This window comes from Lepisma saccharinum, chromosome 2 (genome assembly GCF_977018435.1).
Source record: "Lepisma saccharinum chromosome 2, izLepSacc3.1, whole genome shotgun sequence".
Classification (NCBI taxonomy): Eukaryota; Metazoa; Arthropoda; class Insecta; order Zygentoma; family Lepismatidae; genus Lepisma; species Lepisma saccharinum.
In genome coordinates, this window is record NC_139230.1 from 151699944 (window position 1) to 151717790 (window position 17847).

The window sequence follows — 17847 nt, forward strand, 5'->3', positions numbered from 1 at the left end:
GTTCTCTAAGATACAAGTCCTACTGTTCACAGTAGTACATTACTCTCTGCCTCAGCTTTATTTTAAACACTATCTGCATAAATTATAATTATATTATATTATATTTATCTCAGTACATATTTATATTTATCATATTATATTTATATATATACACACACCACATTATGAACCCCAAATTAAACTACATAGATTACATATGTGCTTCTTACAATTATTGGCCATTTCAACAATGATCACCTGGATTGTTACATAAATAAATCACAACAGATTTGACTACAATATCATACTTTGAAAGGTCTTTTAATATGCCTGCATGCAGTTACATAAAATCATTTATAATTTTCTATCTGAATTACATTTAAAATTTCCAAAATTAAATTTTAAAATTTTGTTACACTAATGCTTTTCCATGTACAGAGGATAATAAAGCAAATTAAATTTATTTTTCCTCACCTATTTTAAGATACATATATGTTTATTTTAAAGGTTTTCTATTGCCACATTAGTTGCAAATTTTCCTCTCAAAATCTAAACTGATGTAATACTAAAATATTATGTTTTGTTTAATACTTTGATGTTAATTTTGTTTCCAATTTAATAAAAGAAAATTTTACATCATTGAATATCTTCTATTACATAAGGCCCAGTCAAATGAAAATGGGACACCACACCTGTAGAACTCAAGGCAGGCATGCAAAAGTGGGTGACACTGCTATTTCTGAATGATACTGTCATCTGTGGGGAAGGATGGAAGGACAGTGACAACTCTCATGCACACACTCACTGATTATTGCACAGGAAGTGAAGTTAGTGATACGTGTATTCATCCAACATCAGAATGGAGGCGAGTAAAGAAGAGCAGAGAGGTGTGGTTAATTTTTTAACTGCTGGAGGACGAGAAACTAATCACATGTCTATTACGTATGGTGAACACTGCATGTCATGGTCATGTTTGCTGGATGCACTCATGTCACTGCAAGATGATCCACACCCACACAGCCTGTCGCATTATTACTCCGGGTGTTATTGCATGGGTGGATGGTCTTATCCAGGAAAACCAATGGGTCACAGAGGAAGAATTTCATGTTTTGGTTGGGATAATCCATGGTTCCATACATGCCATTATCAAAGATCACCGTCAGTTCAGAAAAATTTGTATGCAGTGGGTTCCACATCAACTGACAGAGGAACAAAAGACTTACAGAAGTTGCATCCCTAGGTCACCTACAGTGGTATCATGAGAAAGGGTTTACATTTTCATCCAGCAGGGACAAAACATGGTGTCACCATTTTGAGCCTCTTCCATGCTTCCACACCAAAGAAGTCCAAAGCTGTGCACACAAGTTCCAGGAATGTCATGATTACATTTTTCTTTGACCGTAAGGACCTGCTGTTTGTCGACTTTCTCGAACATGAGACCACAATCAATGTGAAGTATTATGAAGACACTTTGCACAAACTGAAGCATGTTTTTAAGCTAAACACCCTGGAATGCTATCGAACGACATCACCCTTCTCCATGATAACATCCACCCCCACACTTCCAATCTGGTGAGGGATACGCTTCAGGAATTTGGCTGGGGAACACTTCAGCATTCTCCCTACAGCCTAGATATTATCCCATGCCATTTTCACATGTTTGGTAAAATGGAGAGAGACATTCATGAACATTGGTTTCACTCAGAGAAGGACGTATGCAACTGGGTAAAGTTGTGGATCTGTTAGGAGCCAATAAGATTCTACAAGAATGGAATAGACTGTCTTGTCTTTCAGTGGGATACATGTGTTAACAGTTCTGGAGATTACTTTTGAGTTAATACATTTTAAAGAATTTTTTTTGGTGACTCACCCATTTTCATTTGACTGCCTCTTATAGATAGCACAGTCTTATTTTTATTGCATAGTTAGAGTTTCGTATTTCTGCACTGCAGTTTCTATTAGTTTTCTGATTAATTTTAAAGAATCACTGTCTTCATTAACATAGGTTATCTTCTGGGATGAAGATTGTAGCCTATGTTCATGAAGGCAGTGGTTCTTCGAAATTAATTGGAAAACCAATACAACTGCAGTGTTGAATTATGGAACTCCACCTATGAAATACTTAAACTGGGCTTACCATGCCAGCCATGAACAATCTTCTTTGTTCATTCTGTATGCTGTACACAAAGTTATACAATAGAAGTCAAAATTATGTGGATAGACAGTAGAAAATTGGAGCATGAAAAGCACTGTGTAACAGAAATAATATATCTTTCATTGATTCCAGAATTTAGTGCATCACACCTAACTTCACTGGGATTTTTTATAGGTATATATAAATAAACAATGCAGTAAAAACTGAAAGACTTTAAGTTACCTAAAAATTTGTGCATGTGCACATCATAAGTGACCTGATAAATTACCTGCTACTTGAGTGTTATCGATTTGGTATCTACTTACAATAAATAAGTGTACCAGTCAAATTTTTTATGTGAAGCTAGAAAGCATAACTTAATAGTTTGACACATTTAACAAAAAAATTCACTGGTGGAAAGAGATTCCATCATTAATACCTCTGCTTTGTAAAAATGTATACATGTGAGTAAAACATTACTAAAAAACATATAGTTTTTACCTCTCTGCTTCCGCTTCATGCAAGCTGAGTATATCACAGGTACCATACTGTTGAAATGGCCTTCAAACTATAATCCATTTCAACTATAGCTGCTTTGAGCGCTCTTCATATAATAAGTATAATATATAAACTATATATATATATATATATATATATATATATATATATTATAAGTATATAATATATATGTAAACTCTGTTAACCCACTTAACAATGTTCTATAAGCACATTAAGCAATATTATGCTTTATGTTTTATAATACTAGTAACAAAACATGAATATGACCCAACATACTTTTGTAATAGTATTGATGTCATACAATAAACAAAGTCATGTATGTTACAAATTGCACAAAATGTACCAGAATGGCATTGTTATAGGCATTGATAATACCAAATATAAGTAAGCATGCTTTTGTCATGATTGAAAAAGTTATCTTCAGTACATAGTTGGTGCTGGAACAGTTGAAACAGCATACGGTCCTTGTCCTTCATAATAATGATCGTATTCTACAAAGGGGAAAAGAGAAAATTACTGTTAAGCAAGGTTTTTTCTTTATTAATACCTCATATTAAAACACAACAGTTGATTGCATTTTGCAATGAATTAATTCCATGTCCTCCTCTTTTTGATCACATATGTATATGCAGGACTCAACAAAATTTTCATATGTAGTGAGTTTTGTAATTGCTAGGGACACAAATTTATGGTAAATAAAAACTGAGGAGAGCGGTAAATAAAATGTTAGCTCAGCGGTATATACCAGTGGTGAAAAAAAAATGCACACACTTTTTCATTATGAAAGAAACAACATACAAAAGATCTATAAATTGATAAACTACTTCATTTTTATATACTGTACACATGCACAAGTACTTAGTTGTCCAACCAAAAAGAAAACATCAACACAAAATCACTTCATTTCTAAATTGCATATCTCAAGTGATTTATTCATTGTATGTATTTAAAGGATATCCTTGCTGTCCAACAAATAAAATAATCACTACTGCACATACACAAACACATGTTAAAAATCACATGATAAACAAAATTCATTCCTGACTGAACACGAATGACACCATTGTTTCCCTTGATGTGCGGGAACAGACTAATCTTATCGCTGCTACAGCTAGCAAGTTCAATGAAACTGGAAGTTGAGTAGACATTCGGGGGAAGAAAGGAATGCAGCTTGACAGGGAACGAAGTTTTCGAACTGAGATTATGTGCATGGGAAATCCCAATTTGCAGCATCTTCCTGATGTGATCGAAGATAAAACGTTCTTCAGCTGCTAGTGGTAGGAAACTTTAGGCAAACGTTTTGTTACAAATCGACAGTTTGATCGTGCAACCTCGATTGCCGTTCTTGCGTGTTTTCTCCTTAATTTGATGATATTTCACGGTTATTTTGCGAAAAAGCGTTCATTTCATGGAAAAGCACACATTTCGCATTACTTCGCAAATAAAATTCATGCACATTTCATCATTGGGGGTGTAGTTACGTGAAGAATGTTCAAAATTGAATCTTTTTTTACATTTCGCAATTTCGCATATCGCGAAAATTCAATGTCCCTAGTAATTGCATGCTGAGGGGTGCAATTTTGTAATAGTGCATATCAGTTAGTGTCAATTTATTTGTTATATTGTATAGATGGAGAAAATTAACTACTACTTGAGTGTTATCAATTTGGTATCTACTTATAATAAATAAGTGTACCAGTCAAATTTTGGTATGTTTTTTTATATTACTTTATGGTATGTTATTTTTTTTTCATTACTTTCACACAGCTGTTACAAATTTAGGGTGTGTGTGTATCTTTATGTTGTCTATCTCATTTGCATGATATCATACACATTCCCTTTTAGGATATTTGTACCTACCACATTCTATGGGTATCACAACAACAACAACAACAACAAATTAAAATATATATTTTTTATATAGATGAAATGTAATGGTTTTTGCTAAGAAAAATGGAAGTAAGTATACTTTTCTTCTAGAAATATGATACAGTATAGTGATAGGGTAATTTTATTCCTTATGTTTTGCAGTTACAGAAAAGTAGTGGTGGCTGACTCCAACCTGCAAAAGAGGAGGGGGATGAAATTGTCAAAATTTCTAAAACATCTCATTTTATTGTGCTTTCAATGGAAATGTGAATCATTCTCACTTTATATTGCCTTCAAGAATGCAGTTTCCAGGGCATACTCTGTAGAAAAGAAGTTCACACTTGAGTACCTTCCAAAAAGATAACTCCTTACACCCAGTGTACTGGATTGGGAACTTCATTTCTATTCTCTACCCCCCCCCCCCCCCATCATAATCAGTGATTAAATTTCCTGTTCAATACCAAATAGGTATTTTCTTATCTCCAGAACATGTATTGCTTTCTCTGCCTTTAGTGAGAGAAACACAAAATAATTACTACTTCCTTATTTTGCTTATGACAACATGTGAATTCTTCAGTTATTGGCTTTTGTACAAAATATTTCATTGTCTAACCATATCAATCCATCCATCTACTGATACATATCTACCTTACTTATTTAACTCATTGGCCAGATATTAATTTGGATTTGGAAAGGCTAGTGGTTGGAATTAACCTTGGATTAGGATCTAGATCTGTTTGTTGTGATCCAGAGAAGCATGTACCACATGTGGCTGAGTTGAAATACATCTCTGTTCAGATTCATTTTCCCTCCAGGTGATAGCTACAACTTTGTTTATCATTCTGTTCCAGTATCGTTTGAATCTGGTAATAAATTTTATGTCTGAGAATAAAATTGTATGTGTCTCTGCGATGCTGTGTTCTGATTTTTTAGACTAAACTCATTGGATGTAACTTTGATGTTCATTGCGATGTTGTTCACTGACTTGCCTGGTTTGTCCCATTTTGCATCTCTCATTCACAGGGGATATGGTATACTCCTAGTACTTTGAGTGTGAGGTTATCCCTATCTAGTAACTGTAGAGACCTGACCTTTACTGGTGGTTTGTAGATGGTCATTATATGTCTGGCAAAATTTCTGTTCAGAATGAGGATTATAATTCCCTTCGTGAAGTATGATGAACAGAACGAGGGGGAAATCTATATGGCCTGGCAATTGGAATTTTTACATGGTCATGGAAGTATTACTTTTTAAAGTAGTGAACCTGTGTGGTAGAGTAATTAGCACAGCATGCTGTGGCGCCAGGGGTCCCAGATTTGAATTCTACTCTTTCTCTTCATCAATTTCATCATATCATCAATCATCCTCATTGTTGTGATTAGCCAAAAGTGGCATAAAAGTGTTGAAAAATTATCTAATTCAATAAATCAATTCATCAACTTTTTAAAGTTTCCGAGGAATATATTATTTAAAATAACAGCACAAAACACATGAATGGAAAGAGAAAGTTTGAAGAAGGATTGACCTTTACAAATAATGCTATAATATTGCTCTGATTAATGAAGACTCTAAGTAAAATTTCTTCATAAAAATACATGATTCTCTTTAATGAACTTTAACTTAATTATCAGGTTGAAGATCGGCAATAATTTTGAGATGGACCAGAACATCCCTGGTTAAAGAAAGAATCCACTACACCCACAATCAGATGGGCAGTATTAACTGATCTCTTTATTTCTTGCACCTGGTAATAGCCTTACAGATCTTACCAGAGTGGAAGTGGGTAGATTTGTCTACTTTAAGCTGAGCTAACCTAATGTGATGAAAGCTGATCACAAAGCAAACAAAGAAATTCTCATGCCTGCAGGAAATGAAATCAGGAAGACCTGAAGTAGAAGTGAACAATGTGATCATAATAATTGATCATCATCAATAAATAACTTTTAACTACCACGATCTTCATCATCAAAATAAGTAATAACTGAACTTTGCTCTTTTTCCAAAGTCTTTACCTATTCAGAACATCATCACCAGTGTTGAAAAAGTCATTAACCACTTCCAAGCATAAACATTCAAGGAAATTGACCAAGAAGCCAGTGGAGCCCTTGAAAGGATGATCTGCCAAAATCAAACATCACCACAATTGACCAAACAGCTCCAAAAGTCTGCATGCATCCCTTGATATCATTATTTTGTCAGTAACAAAGGGAATGTAATAGTGTTAATATCCACATTATATTATGAGAGGAATATCTTGGACCTAATATGTAACCCATACATCCTACAGAAAACTAGCCAGGAATCCCACTTCATCCACACAAAAGAAAACCTATTAACTTCTGTTACCTATCAGCCTACACCTATACTTTGTCTTGCCAAAATTTCATACAAAGGGGGCCCCCTTTCACCTAAGGTTCATTTTCAGAGTAATAGGTAACCCGACCAATCACCTTGCCAAACACCTCGCATCTCTGGTACAATTTATGGTTGAACAATGTGAACACCACATTAGAAATCAATAGAATTCATCCAAGAACTGAATCCACTCAAGATTACCCCAAAATGCATTTTCATCAGCTTTGAAATAGTCTTGTTGATTACAAGAGTTCCAGTGAAAGACAAAACATCAGAACTCACGGGGAACCGTGTCAACAATTGTTGAGCAGGCTGACATCCACATATTTACTATATGACAATGAGTGTTATGAACAACACAGTGGGGTGGTTGTGGGGTCTGCACTCTCCTCAGCTGGCACAAATTTCTTCATGGAGAATTTTGAACATGAAGAACTGAAGAATGCCTCACTCTCACCTACATGCTTCTACAGATATGCGCACAACACATTTGACATTTGGCTGCATTGACTACTAGCACTACACTTTGTCTCAATAATCTGTGGAGCAAGGATGCACATAATGGTAGAGAAGGAGAGCAAGCGAGTGGGTGGAGCAAGCAGTGCATGCTACTGCAAAGGACTGATTGCTGCAGCCACTTTTTCCTCTCCATGCACTCACTTCCCTTCTCACACATTCATTGGTCTCTCAAGTCCTACTTGTGCATGGGACTTGTTTTCATTCGCTTGCTCCATAGATTCTTGGGACAGGGTGTAGACAGTTTTCTTGGAATTCCTCAACAACCACCATGTCTGAATCACAATTTGTTTAAGTCCACTTTATGCTCAGATATGCTAATTGAGATGGGGTCTATGGTTTAAAGTGGAATATTTCATCATGCGTCTCATCGTGTTAATATCCCTGTCACATCACAAGAACCTGTAGCCAAAATTCACTCTACAACAGAATGGTTACAATGCCAAAGATATAAACATCGCCCTTACCAGAACCTGTTTCATCACATCACAGACAGACAACCAATGCCAATGTGGGCCTTGCAAGGACCAATTTACTCACTGCAACCAACACAGAGGAACATTTCATTTCAGCTATAATTAATGCCCTATATGAGGCACAGCTTTGATAAATTAAGTGGAATTTTTGCCAGAAATGTGACAGATTACACAAACTCCAAGTTCAAAGAATATGCCATATCCCCTGTGAATGTGCAATACAAAACACAGAACGAACCAGTGAACAATTATTTTCTTTACATTATCTCTCTATCCAAAAGAATGCAAACTAACAAAAACCTACAGTGTGTTCCAGATGTGTCTGATGGATTTCAATCATTAATAATTCAAAAACTGTTAAGACTACTAGTCACAATTTTTGACGACACCACTATACCCTGTTCCAGTGTTACTTATCTTCACTCCACCCTAATATGCACTCGTCTGTGTGTTAATTGAATTGAAAATTAATCTAAAATCTATTTTCATAATTTGTATGGATATACATGTAAAAGTAAAACAAGCATTTACTCAAAGTTTCTATGGAAGACAAATGCAGAATTGTGGTAGATTTCATTCTATTCTTTTAAATGTTATTTTAGGACTGAGTTTATATCAATACTATTGTAACAGCATCAGTAGATGTCAGTGGTATTTGTATCAAAAGGTATCAATTGATATTTAATCACTGATAGAGGCCAAAAATTCTTCCAGAATTGTGTGAAACAAGAACCATTCTCAGCAATACTTTTTTCAGAGTTCAAATATCTTGAGGATCAAGCAAAATGTGCAGTTTTAATTAATTCTCCATAAATATTGTATGGTAAAGTGGATTTCTAAATTAAACAACAGCTATTTTGATAATATCACATTTGAATCTACGAATAGTTCAAAGAAAAATCTGTGGTAGATTGATATGACTGACTAATATTTGAAATATTTTAAATTTTTACAAAATCAAATATCTATATTGGTATAAAGGACCACTTTATACTCAGATAAGCTAATGGGTCATACAGTAAGAATAAAACTGAACACCTTCTCATTTCTCAAGATTTTGGAGCTTGTATTGCATTTTGTATTTGTAAAAAGTCTGAGAACTTGCTCCCACTTTGATATGAATAAAGAAGAGCACATTTTCAGAAGTTGAGCAGGTATTTATATATATATGCAAACCTGCATACAGGAGCATGGGTATGCTATGTATGTATGTCTAGGGTGACCAGACACATACGTTGAAAAAAGAGGACAGAGGATGGCGAAAAAGAAGGACAAAGCCATAAGAAAGAGGACACCGCAAAAAACAAAATCGCAACTCATGTGTCATTACTGTTAATTTAATAAAAAAATCTTATCTTACCTTGCTCACAGATACTTCTCCGATGATCTTTTCCAATAATATCCTCTTACCCTAATCTATTGTTTAACACCTGACAATAATAACTAAGAATATCTATAATTTGAGATTGAGTTTTGGTGTTTAGTTCACTTTATGCACACAACAGCTAATCAGGATTGGACCTACAGTTTAAAGTGCGATCCGACCACTATGTGCCTCCAGTCTATAATTGAGTTTTGCTTCTTTTCCAAATATTTCTAACACTTTCAACATCAGGGAAGAATGACAACTTTACACTTTTCCTCATATTTGTTTCTTCCATCATTAAAAGCTACATATTTTCTTACGAGATCATTTCCTAATTTACACTTTTGCTACGTTATTTCACAAAAGTAAACATTACTTAATAATCAAAATTCTCAGTATCCTTTTCTGCATCATGTATGTGTAACTCGAAAAGCAACTGCACAAACTTCATGCATTCCCTGCTCAGAGAGCTATGCAACGAGTTAGATTAGTACTAATGACTCATTCGGGCAAAATGATCGTGGTTCAGCTCTCAAATGCTCAGTGATCATTGCTTGAATGCTTAACATGCCCCAAGTGATATACTTCAGACGTAAAATAACACATGATGATTATTAGGTGTGGAAGCATTCTTTATTAAGCACATTTTCTATGATGGTTACTATACTCTTTCCAAAAAGGAGGACATTTATACATTTCTACAAAATCTGCCCGAATGCCGGACAGACACCTAAAAAGGAGGACATGTCCAGATAAAAGAGGACGTCTGGTCACCCTATGTATGCCAACAGGTCACAAAAAAGTTAACATATCTTTGAGAAGTCATCTAGGTTAGAAACTATGCAAGGGAGGATTTTATTCATACAAAATTGAAACACATGCTTACTTCTGGATTACCTACTCCACTACCATCGAAGTATTGAGCATCTGCTTATATTTTTTCATGTGGCCCAATAGGGACTGCTCCTACAGTGTAAATTGGGATCTAATCACTTCTGTAATCTTGTTTAGAAGAGAACAGCATTATCATCTATGGCATCAGGGATCAGGGAAGCTCCTAGCAGTATTGATATTAGTGGGAATTGGTATGAATAGCAGTCTCAGTATCAGCTTATCAATATTTTTGTAATAAATATATTATGCACATTTCAAACTTTTACAGACTTTAGTTTTTTTTTTTTTAAATCTTGAGATCCACTGTAAGTTATATTACTTTTTATTAATCAGTCAAAATATATTTTAAAACTAATATAGCAAGATATATTGCATTACATACGTGGTACTTTTCCAGGAAACAAATATGGACCACTTGGATGAGGTGGTGGCAAAGCATATGCGATTGACATATCTGGGCGTGGGTGAAGAGCATTTGTTACATGATATGTGGGTGAACTGTTAACAGCTATTGGCGGTGGAGGTTGTTGATATACTGGACCAGTGGTGACAACAGCTGCAGCTCCTTCATAACCTAACAAATTAAAAACATATTATAAGTATATAGGGAATGCATACAATTTTATGCTTTCTCTTTGCTTTCATCACTTGCATCTGTAAGTAGCAATTAAATTACCACCCGTGTTCAAAGAACTTAACATTGCTATTGCAAGCAAAAATTTTTCTTTGTTATTGTTTATTTTCTAAACATATTCAGCACACACACAAAAGGGAAGGGAAGGGAGAGAGAGACAGAGGACAGACAATGTGGGAAGAGTATATGAATAATATAAATACTGGGTTAAGTAAACATATTACTGACCAAATTGGTAAAGGAAAATTGATAAAATGCGAGAATAGCTGTATAGTGCACAAAGTGAATAAAGAAATTAACTTTGGCTATCTTTCACTGCCATCATCAACCATTGCACCCAGTTCTACTTTAAATACTATTACAACTTTCTCAGCTACACTTTCTCTCTCATAGTCAGAAGTGGAGCTTTCAGCAGGATTCTGCACCATTTCACAAGGCTCAAACAACCCAGCAGTGGCTTGAGACAAATGTGTCTGACTTCATTTCTCCCTCAGATTGGTCATATGGCAGTCCAGGCCTAGACCCTCTGGACTATAAATTGTGACCTGTGCTTTAAGACATGAGTTGCAAGAAGAGACATCCCAATATTGCCAATCTGAAGCAGTCTTTTGTAAAGGCAGTGGGAACTTTCCCTCTCGATACAGCGGACCTCTGTGGCAGAGCGATTAACACAGCATGCTACAATCCTGCCTTGGGTGTCACTCTTTGTGAGTGTCCCTTCATATCAACACTCATCCTTATCAGGGCAATTAACCAAAAGTGGCAGGAAAGTGATGCTAAATAACACAAATCAAATCAAATCATATCAAACTTCTCGATGAAGTGTGTAATGCAATTGATGAGTGGCCACAGAGACTTAGGGCATGTGTGCAGGCTAAAGGTGGACATTTTGAATAATTGTAGCATTCCGCCATGTGCTTACCAAAGAAACAAACTTGAAACCTTGGCTTGGGAATGTAGGACAATGTAATGTGCTTGAGTTGAGGGGAAACATATATGCAAGTTCCAAGCCCTACATGGGCTGCATTCAAACAACACAATACTCAAATCTATCACTGTAGACAGTTTATGAAATTTTATGAAAATACAAAAGCATGTGCCTCTACAAAGAAATGAATACTGTACGTTAAACAAGGTTCCAAATATATAATATAGGGCCAGCCAATAATTATAATTATCTGCACTGCTCCCTACATGTTCATGCATTTGTCATTGAATTTAACATACATTTAACCATCATCACTATTTTTATTTTCTTGATGTTGCAGGGTAAACATGGCTGTACCACCAGGCCCATAGCCAGGCATTAGGTAAAATTACTTTGTGTAATTTGTTGTTTGCAGTGAAGAGTGAAAATGTAGACAGGATATATTATTTTGTTCACAACTTGGTGAAGGATAAATTCACAGAACATAAACAGCATCTATTGCATTCATTTATCTTGCGTATGAGCCGAAGTCTAAATAGCGGTAAGTATTTAGAAGATTCTCTAGACTTTAGATACATAGGGAAACTTCTTTAATTGTACATTCACTACCCCCATTACAGCCTCCTCTTTAGATATAAATCTGTGACTTACCTGCACATTAGCTCCCTATATTCTTTTCTAATGTTTCTGGTGAAATCTAACAAAGCAGTGTTGTAAAAAAAAATTAAAAAATGCACTTGAACTGATATTTACAAATGCTGAAGCTTAAGCAAATTTCTTTACAACATATAACATTAACTTGTAAACTATAAATGTATTATAGGCTTTTCATTTAAGGCCACAAATAATTTTAAATGCTTATGTAAAAGTAAACAATAATGTCTTACCATCATTTCGTGGCATTATTTGGTTCAAAACAGAATCAGCTGCAATAACTTTTGCTTCTTCTGGGTTTGAAGCAAACTTGTGTGGTTGGAATACATTTGTGTTCCCTGGATAGCGAGGAATAGTCACCTATAATGATAATTATAAACAAATAGCAAGTTATATCGAGTACATACAAAATATTGAATTTTGTGTTTCTGTTGTTGGTTACTCCACATTACTTTTCTACTTATCTATGTCAATTATATGGATGAGGAGGAATTGTAAATTAATGAAAAAGATGAAGAAAAGAAAACAATGAAAAGCCATGTGTAACTCAGGATTCAAAACTAGGACACCTTGAGGAAGTTTTCTCAGGATATCAGCCAGGTTATTTCTGGATAGGCTTCCAAGCTTTCGAGAGCTAGCGTCACTCTCATCTTCAGGGATTGAAGTGCAGAGATATGTCAAGGTAAGGTTATATGTATTTGGTGTGGGAGGGGTCCAGTGTAAGTGGTGGACCGATCAGGTGATGCCTCTGCGATGTCCGCGCTCCCAGTCGACTCTTGCTAACCAGGCTGGGTCCAGTTCTAGTCCTTTGTCCCTGTTGAGGCATTCCTTTTCCCCATGTTTGGCTATTCCTTCTTTGTTGATTCAGCAGTAATTGGATGACTTGTTGATGATCTTGGTGGCTGTGAAGTCAATTATATGGCCCTCTTGGATGGAATGTTCTGCTAACCCTAATTTTTCAGGTTGAAATTCTACATGTAGCTGGTGTGTTCTTTGCAACATTATTCGATTGTCCTCATCGTTTTTCCAATGTAGGCTTTACTGCAGGAATAGATGATATGGTAAACCCTGGGTGTCTTCTGTCCTAGGTCATCTTTAGGATTTCAAAGTCGGGTTCTGACTTTCGGTGGCAGTTTGTGGATTGTCTTAATGTTGTGCTTTGAAAGAATGTGACTGATGACTGCAAGAGGTTTCCAGTGTATGGGATGATGGCTATCTTCTTCTCTTCTTGGTTATCAGGGGGTCTGGGTTTGTTTGTTGGTTGTTCTTGTTGTGCGTTACTTGCTCTAGTGTCTTGTTGATGATGCCTTCACTGTATCCATTCTGTCTGAAACTGTGCACAGGTGTCTTATTTCATCTTGAAGGTGCTCTGTGTTGCTGATGGAGATGGCCCGGTGAAACAATGTTGAGAGTATGGTTGATTGGTGAAAACTCTTAGAGTGTTCAGGTATAGGTCTGTGTGATGAGTAGGTTTCCTGTAAATGCTGTGTCCTAAGGTCCCATCCGGTTTGCGTGTGATGAGGATGTCAAGGAGTGGAAGGCTGCCATTTGTCTCTGCCTCCATGGTGAATTTGATGTTCATGTGCTGGTTGTTGAGATGATGCAGGAATGTCTGTAGGGCTGCTTCACCATGCAGCCAAATGACAAAGGGGTCGTCTATGTAAATGCAGAAGGTTTCTGTGGAGCTAAATGGAGTGCCTCGTGTTCGAAGACCTCCATGAAGAAATTAGCTCTTGCAGGCGAGAGTGGGGATCCCATTGCCACTCCATCGGTCTGTTCATAGTACCTGTCCCTGTAGCTGAAATAGGTTGAAGTCAGGGTATGTTTGAAGAGGCTGATGATGTCTGGTGCAAAGTGTTGCTCTAGCAGTTTCAAGGAACCTTGAAGTGGCACTCTGGTGAAGAGCGATGCTATGTTGAAGCTAACTAGAAGGTCGCCAGAAGAGGTTGTGATGCTCTGAAGGGTCTTGATGAAGTCCGATGAGTTTTTGACATGGTGTTTCAGAGGTTGGAGTTGTGCCATTAGAATTTGGCCAGCCTGTAGGTAGGACATCCACTGCACTGACAATAGGTCTTAATGCTACATTAGCTTTGTAGATTTTGGGAAGGCCATAGTCATGGAGGTACTGTTTCATTGGGTGTTAACCGGTCCAGGGTTTCTTCCGGCAGTGTGGATTTCTTCAGTAGAGCTTTGCTTTTCCACTCTATTGCAGCTGCGGGGTCTCGAAGTAAAGGTCGGTATGTGCCATCAGTGAGAATGTTGGTGATTTTGTTGTTGTAGTCTGTGGATTCGAGTATAACAGCAGTGTTCCTTTGTCTGCAGGTAGAATGATAATGTCCTGGTCTTCTCTCAGTTGCTTTACCACAGCTTTCTCTGTTGCTGTGATGTTTTGCTTTGGCTAAGTGGCCCTTTTAAGAGCCATGTACACTTCTCGACATATGTTCTGGGTGGCTGTGACTGGAAGGTCTTTTATGGCTTGCTCAATGCTGCTGATTATGTCTGTGGTTGGAATGGTCTTAGGAGCTGGAGCGAAGTTCAATCCCTTTGACAGGATGAAGATCATGGCTTCATCAAAACATTTGTCCGTCAGGTTGACAACGGTGTGATGGGTGGTGTCCTGCCGGTTTTGTCAGTTGGCTGTCGGTTGACTGTCGGTTCAAGCTAGGCAGATGTATTTACTGCTCTGCTTGGCCAAGGTCTTACTGGCTTGTAGTTCCGTTCGGGCTTTGGTCCATTCCCAATCCATCGGAGACATGGAAGAAGAGATTTCCAGGTGACTATGGAGTAGGCTTCTGTCTATCAATGTTTGCATCTTGCGAAATGTATTTCTTCTCTTACCAATATGATACTGGTGCAACTTAGTAGCTTGTCCATTGTTGTATTTTTGATCGTATATTTCAGTTTGGTGAAGATGGGTAAGAAAGCCAAAGTTCACAACAGCTTGGCTTTCTTGGTGCGTAGATCTTCAAATCTGAGAATCCGCTGTAACATTTCCTCCCCACAGAGGCATGTGAAGTAATTCTTGAAGTTTTCCTGGCTGCGAATGATGAAGAAGTTTATTCGGGATATCAGCCAGGTGACTTGTTGATGATCTTGGTGGTTGTGAAGTCAATTCTATGGCCATACAGGAGGGTTAAATGTTGCTTTGTCAAAACAATGATCCTTTCCTGTATGTGTGTGCACCATGTAATTTATGTCTCATTTCTTCTATAGAATGTGATTATAAGTGAAGTTGAGCTATTCTTCAAAAGATACAGAAGGAGACAGTCTGAAATTTTTAAAGATTTTTGAGAGTTTGGTGACTCTGAGAGATGGAGTTGTTTACAAATATTCCAAAAAGTCATTCAATTGAGACTTTAAATGCACATAACTTTTGTGCAAAAAGCTATAGAGACACGAACCTTTCACTGGGCATTAAGATTTTCTATGTGGATATTTTTTAAACATTAAGCATGAAAATGATTCCCTACATGAACATTCAGTTTGGGACAGAAGTTATTAAGGTGTAAAAAAGTTCTTATATCAAGTAGAAAAAACATGCATGGAGCTTTGGAGTCACTTTCAATAATTTTCGATGTGTGTTGATAGGCTCTCTGGGTTTTTTATTGAATGACATTTTCATAAAAATGTAGGTTTTCCCTAAATTTCAAGGTGTACTGGCAACATTGGTTATGCCAGAGTACATAACCAGATGTGCATAACCTGGCTGTTATTTAATCAATATCAAGATGAAAGAAAAGAGTTGAAAGTTATTGTAGGTATAGGTGTAAGTAAGTTGGTCATTCTTTCATGGAGCCCTAAGAAAAGGAACCCAAATGGAGTTCAGCCATGTGAATGGGGTTCGACATACTTGGTGACCCCTATGTATCCATCTTCCAAGATAGTTACAGATCATGTATTCATGAACAAACAAATGCCAGTGCTTTAATTGAATAGATGGTGACTTTAAGGACACAGTGCATACACTGGCGACTTAAGAGACTGACAATGATAGAAAACACGCTATCCATCAAGAATACCACAACTTGAGTAAATAATAAAGAAGAATCGTGTGTGTGTGTGTGTGTATGTTGTATTGTGTGTTATGGAGTGGGAGAATGGGTGTAGTAGTGAGGCCAATTTACATCTCTTTTCAGATGTGTCAGTTTCTTTTATTGAGTGTCATACTACCATTCCCATTTGGTTGCATTTTATGTGCCATAAGTTGATAAAGTATGCAAGTCCTTATACTTAACTCAATATTTTCAGTTATGCAAAATCCTGATTATCCAAATTTGCACTGTTTTGGTTACATGCCAACCACATCTCTAATTACCTTGCAACTGTATAATGGATCTGCTCCCTGTTCTCTTCCTCTGTATGTTGTCATCACATGGTAATTAGGTTCTCCCCAGTTGTATTTCATGCATGTGTTCTTCAGTGCCTGTTGTCAGAAGAAAGCAACATAGGATTAATGTTGAAATTTACTGTGCTAATTCATCTTTCAAACATAAACTTAACTATTTTAAATTATAAAATATTAATGGAACATGATGAAAATGATGGTTTCTGATATAATTATTTTTATTGCAGTCTGACAGATTTAAAAATAATCTTCACAAGCTGCAGATAAATTTTGGTGTCATAGGGAGTTTTCAGACTGAAGCAACAAATGGCAGGCAACAAGTGGCATGTGACAGCAACATAGGTTGTTTCACACCAAAGTGGAAAGCTACAAGTAACACAATCTCCTTCATCATTCATCATTCATGTGCAAACAACAGACCGAGGTGACACAATTCATGGTATTGAGAAAATGGTCCAGTCCAAGTGATGCTCAAGTGACAAGAGACACGTGCAGCATGCTGTGCCACTTCGGTTTGAAATGTTGCATTTATTACTGAGGGTTCACTTTCAAACAACACACGTCACTTGACTTGTCACTTCGATCTGAAAGATCCTCTAATGAGAATCTTTCCAAATATAATAACTGTTCTCAATACTGTTTTAATGTAATTTAATGATTTTCTAAGGAACGCTTTCCACCCCTGAGGAAGAACTCTGGTGGGTCCAAAAATTAGGACTAATATAAAGTTTTGATTGATTGATTGATTGATTTTGAGTTATAAGTCCACTTTATGCACAGTAAGGCTAATCGGGATGGGACCTACAGTTTAAAGTGGGATCCAAACCACTATGTGCCTCCACCGGGAATCGAACCCGGGACCCTTTGATTACAAGGCAAGGATGCTACCACTACCCCCCCCCTCTCTCTCTCTCTCTCTCTCTTTCTTTAAGTTTGATCTTACAATTCTTTGCATTAATCCTTCTGATGACAATGAATTGGGGACAAAATACAGTAAACCCTCATTAACACGAATCCCAAGGGACCGAAAAATCAAGAGTTTGTGTTAAAAAAATTCGTGCTAACTGGGGACTCAAATTTTATTGTTGCAATACAGTTCTTTCTACACATTAATCATTTACAATACGTATTATGTATGTCATCATAGAAAACAGTACTACAGTAATTAACTTTTTAAA

General features: G+C 36.6%; 1 protein-coding gene across 1 annotated transcript; it reads right to left on the reverse strand.

Moving 5' to 3' along the window:
- Positions 1 to 2797: 2797 nt before the first annotated feature.
- On the reverse strand, positions 2798 to 16743 carry LOC145984538 (uncharacterized). The gene is made up of 4 exons (XM_083118190.1): positions 16640 to 16743; positions 12558 to 12684; positions 10491 to 10682; positions 2798 to 3123 (listed from the first exon to the last, which is right to left on the reverse strand). Exons 1-4 carry the CDS (start codon positions 16727 to 16729, stop codon positions 3053 to 3055), a joined length of 480 nt encoding a protein of 159 aa, XP_082974316.1. The 5' UTR covers positions 16730 to 16743; the 3' UTR covers positions 2798 to 3052.
- Positions 16744 to 17847: the final 1104 nt, after the last annotated feature.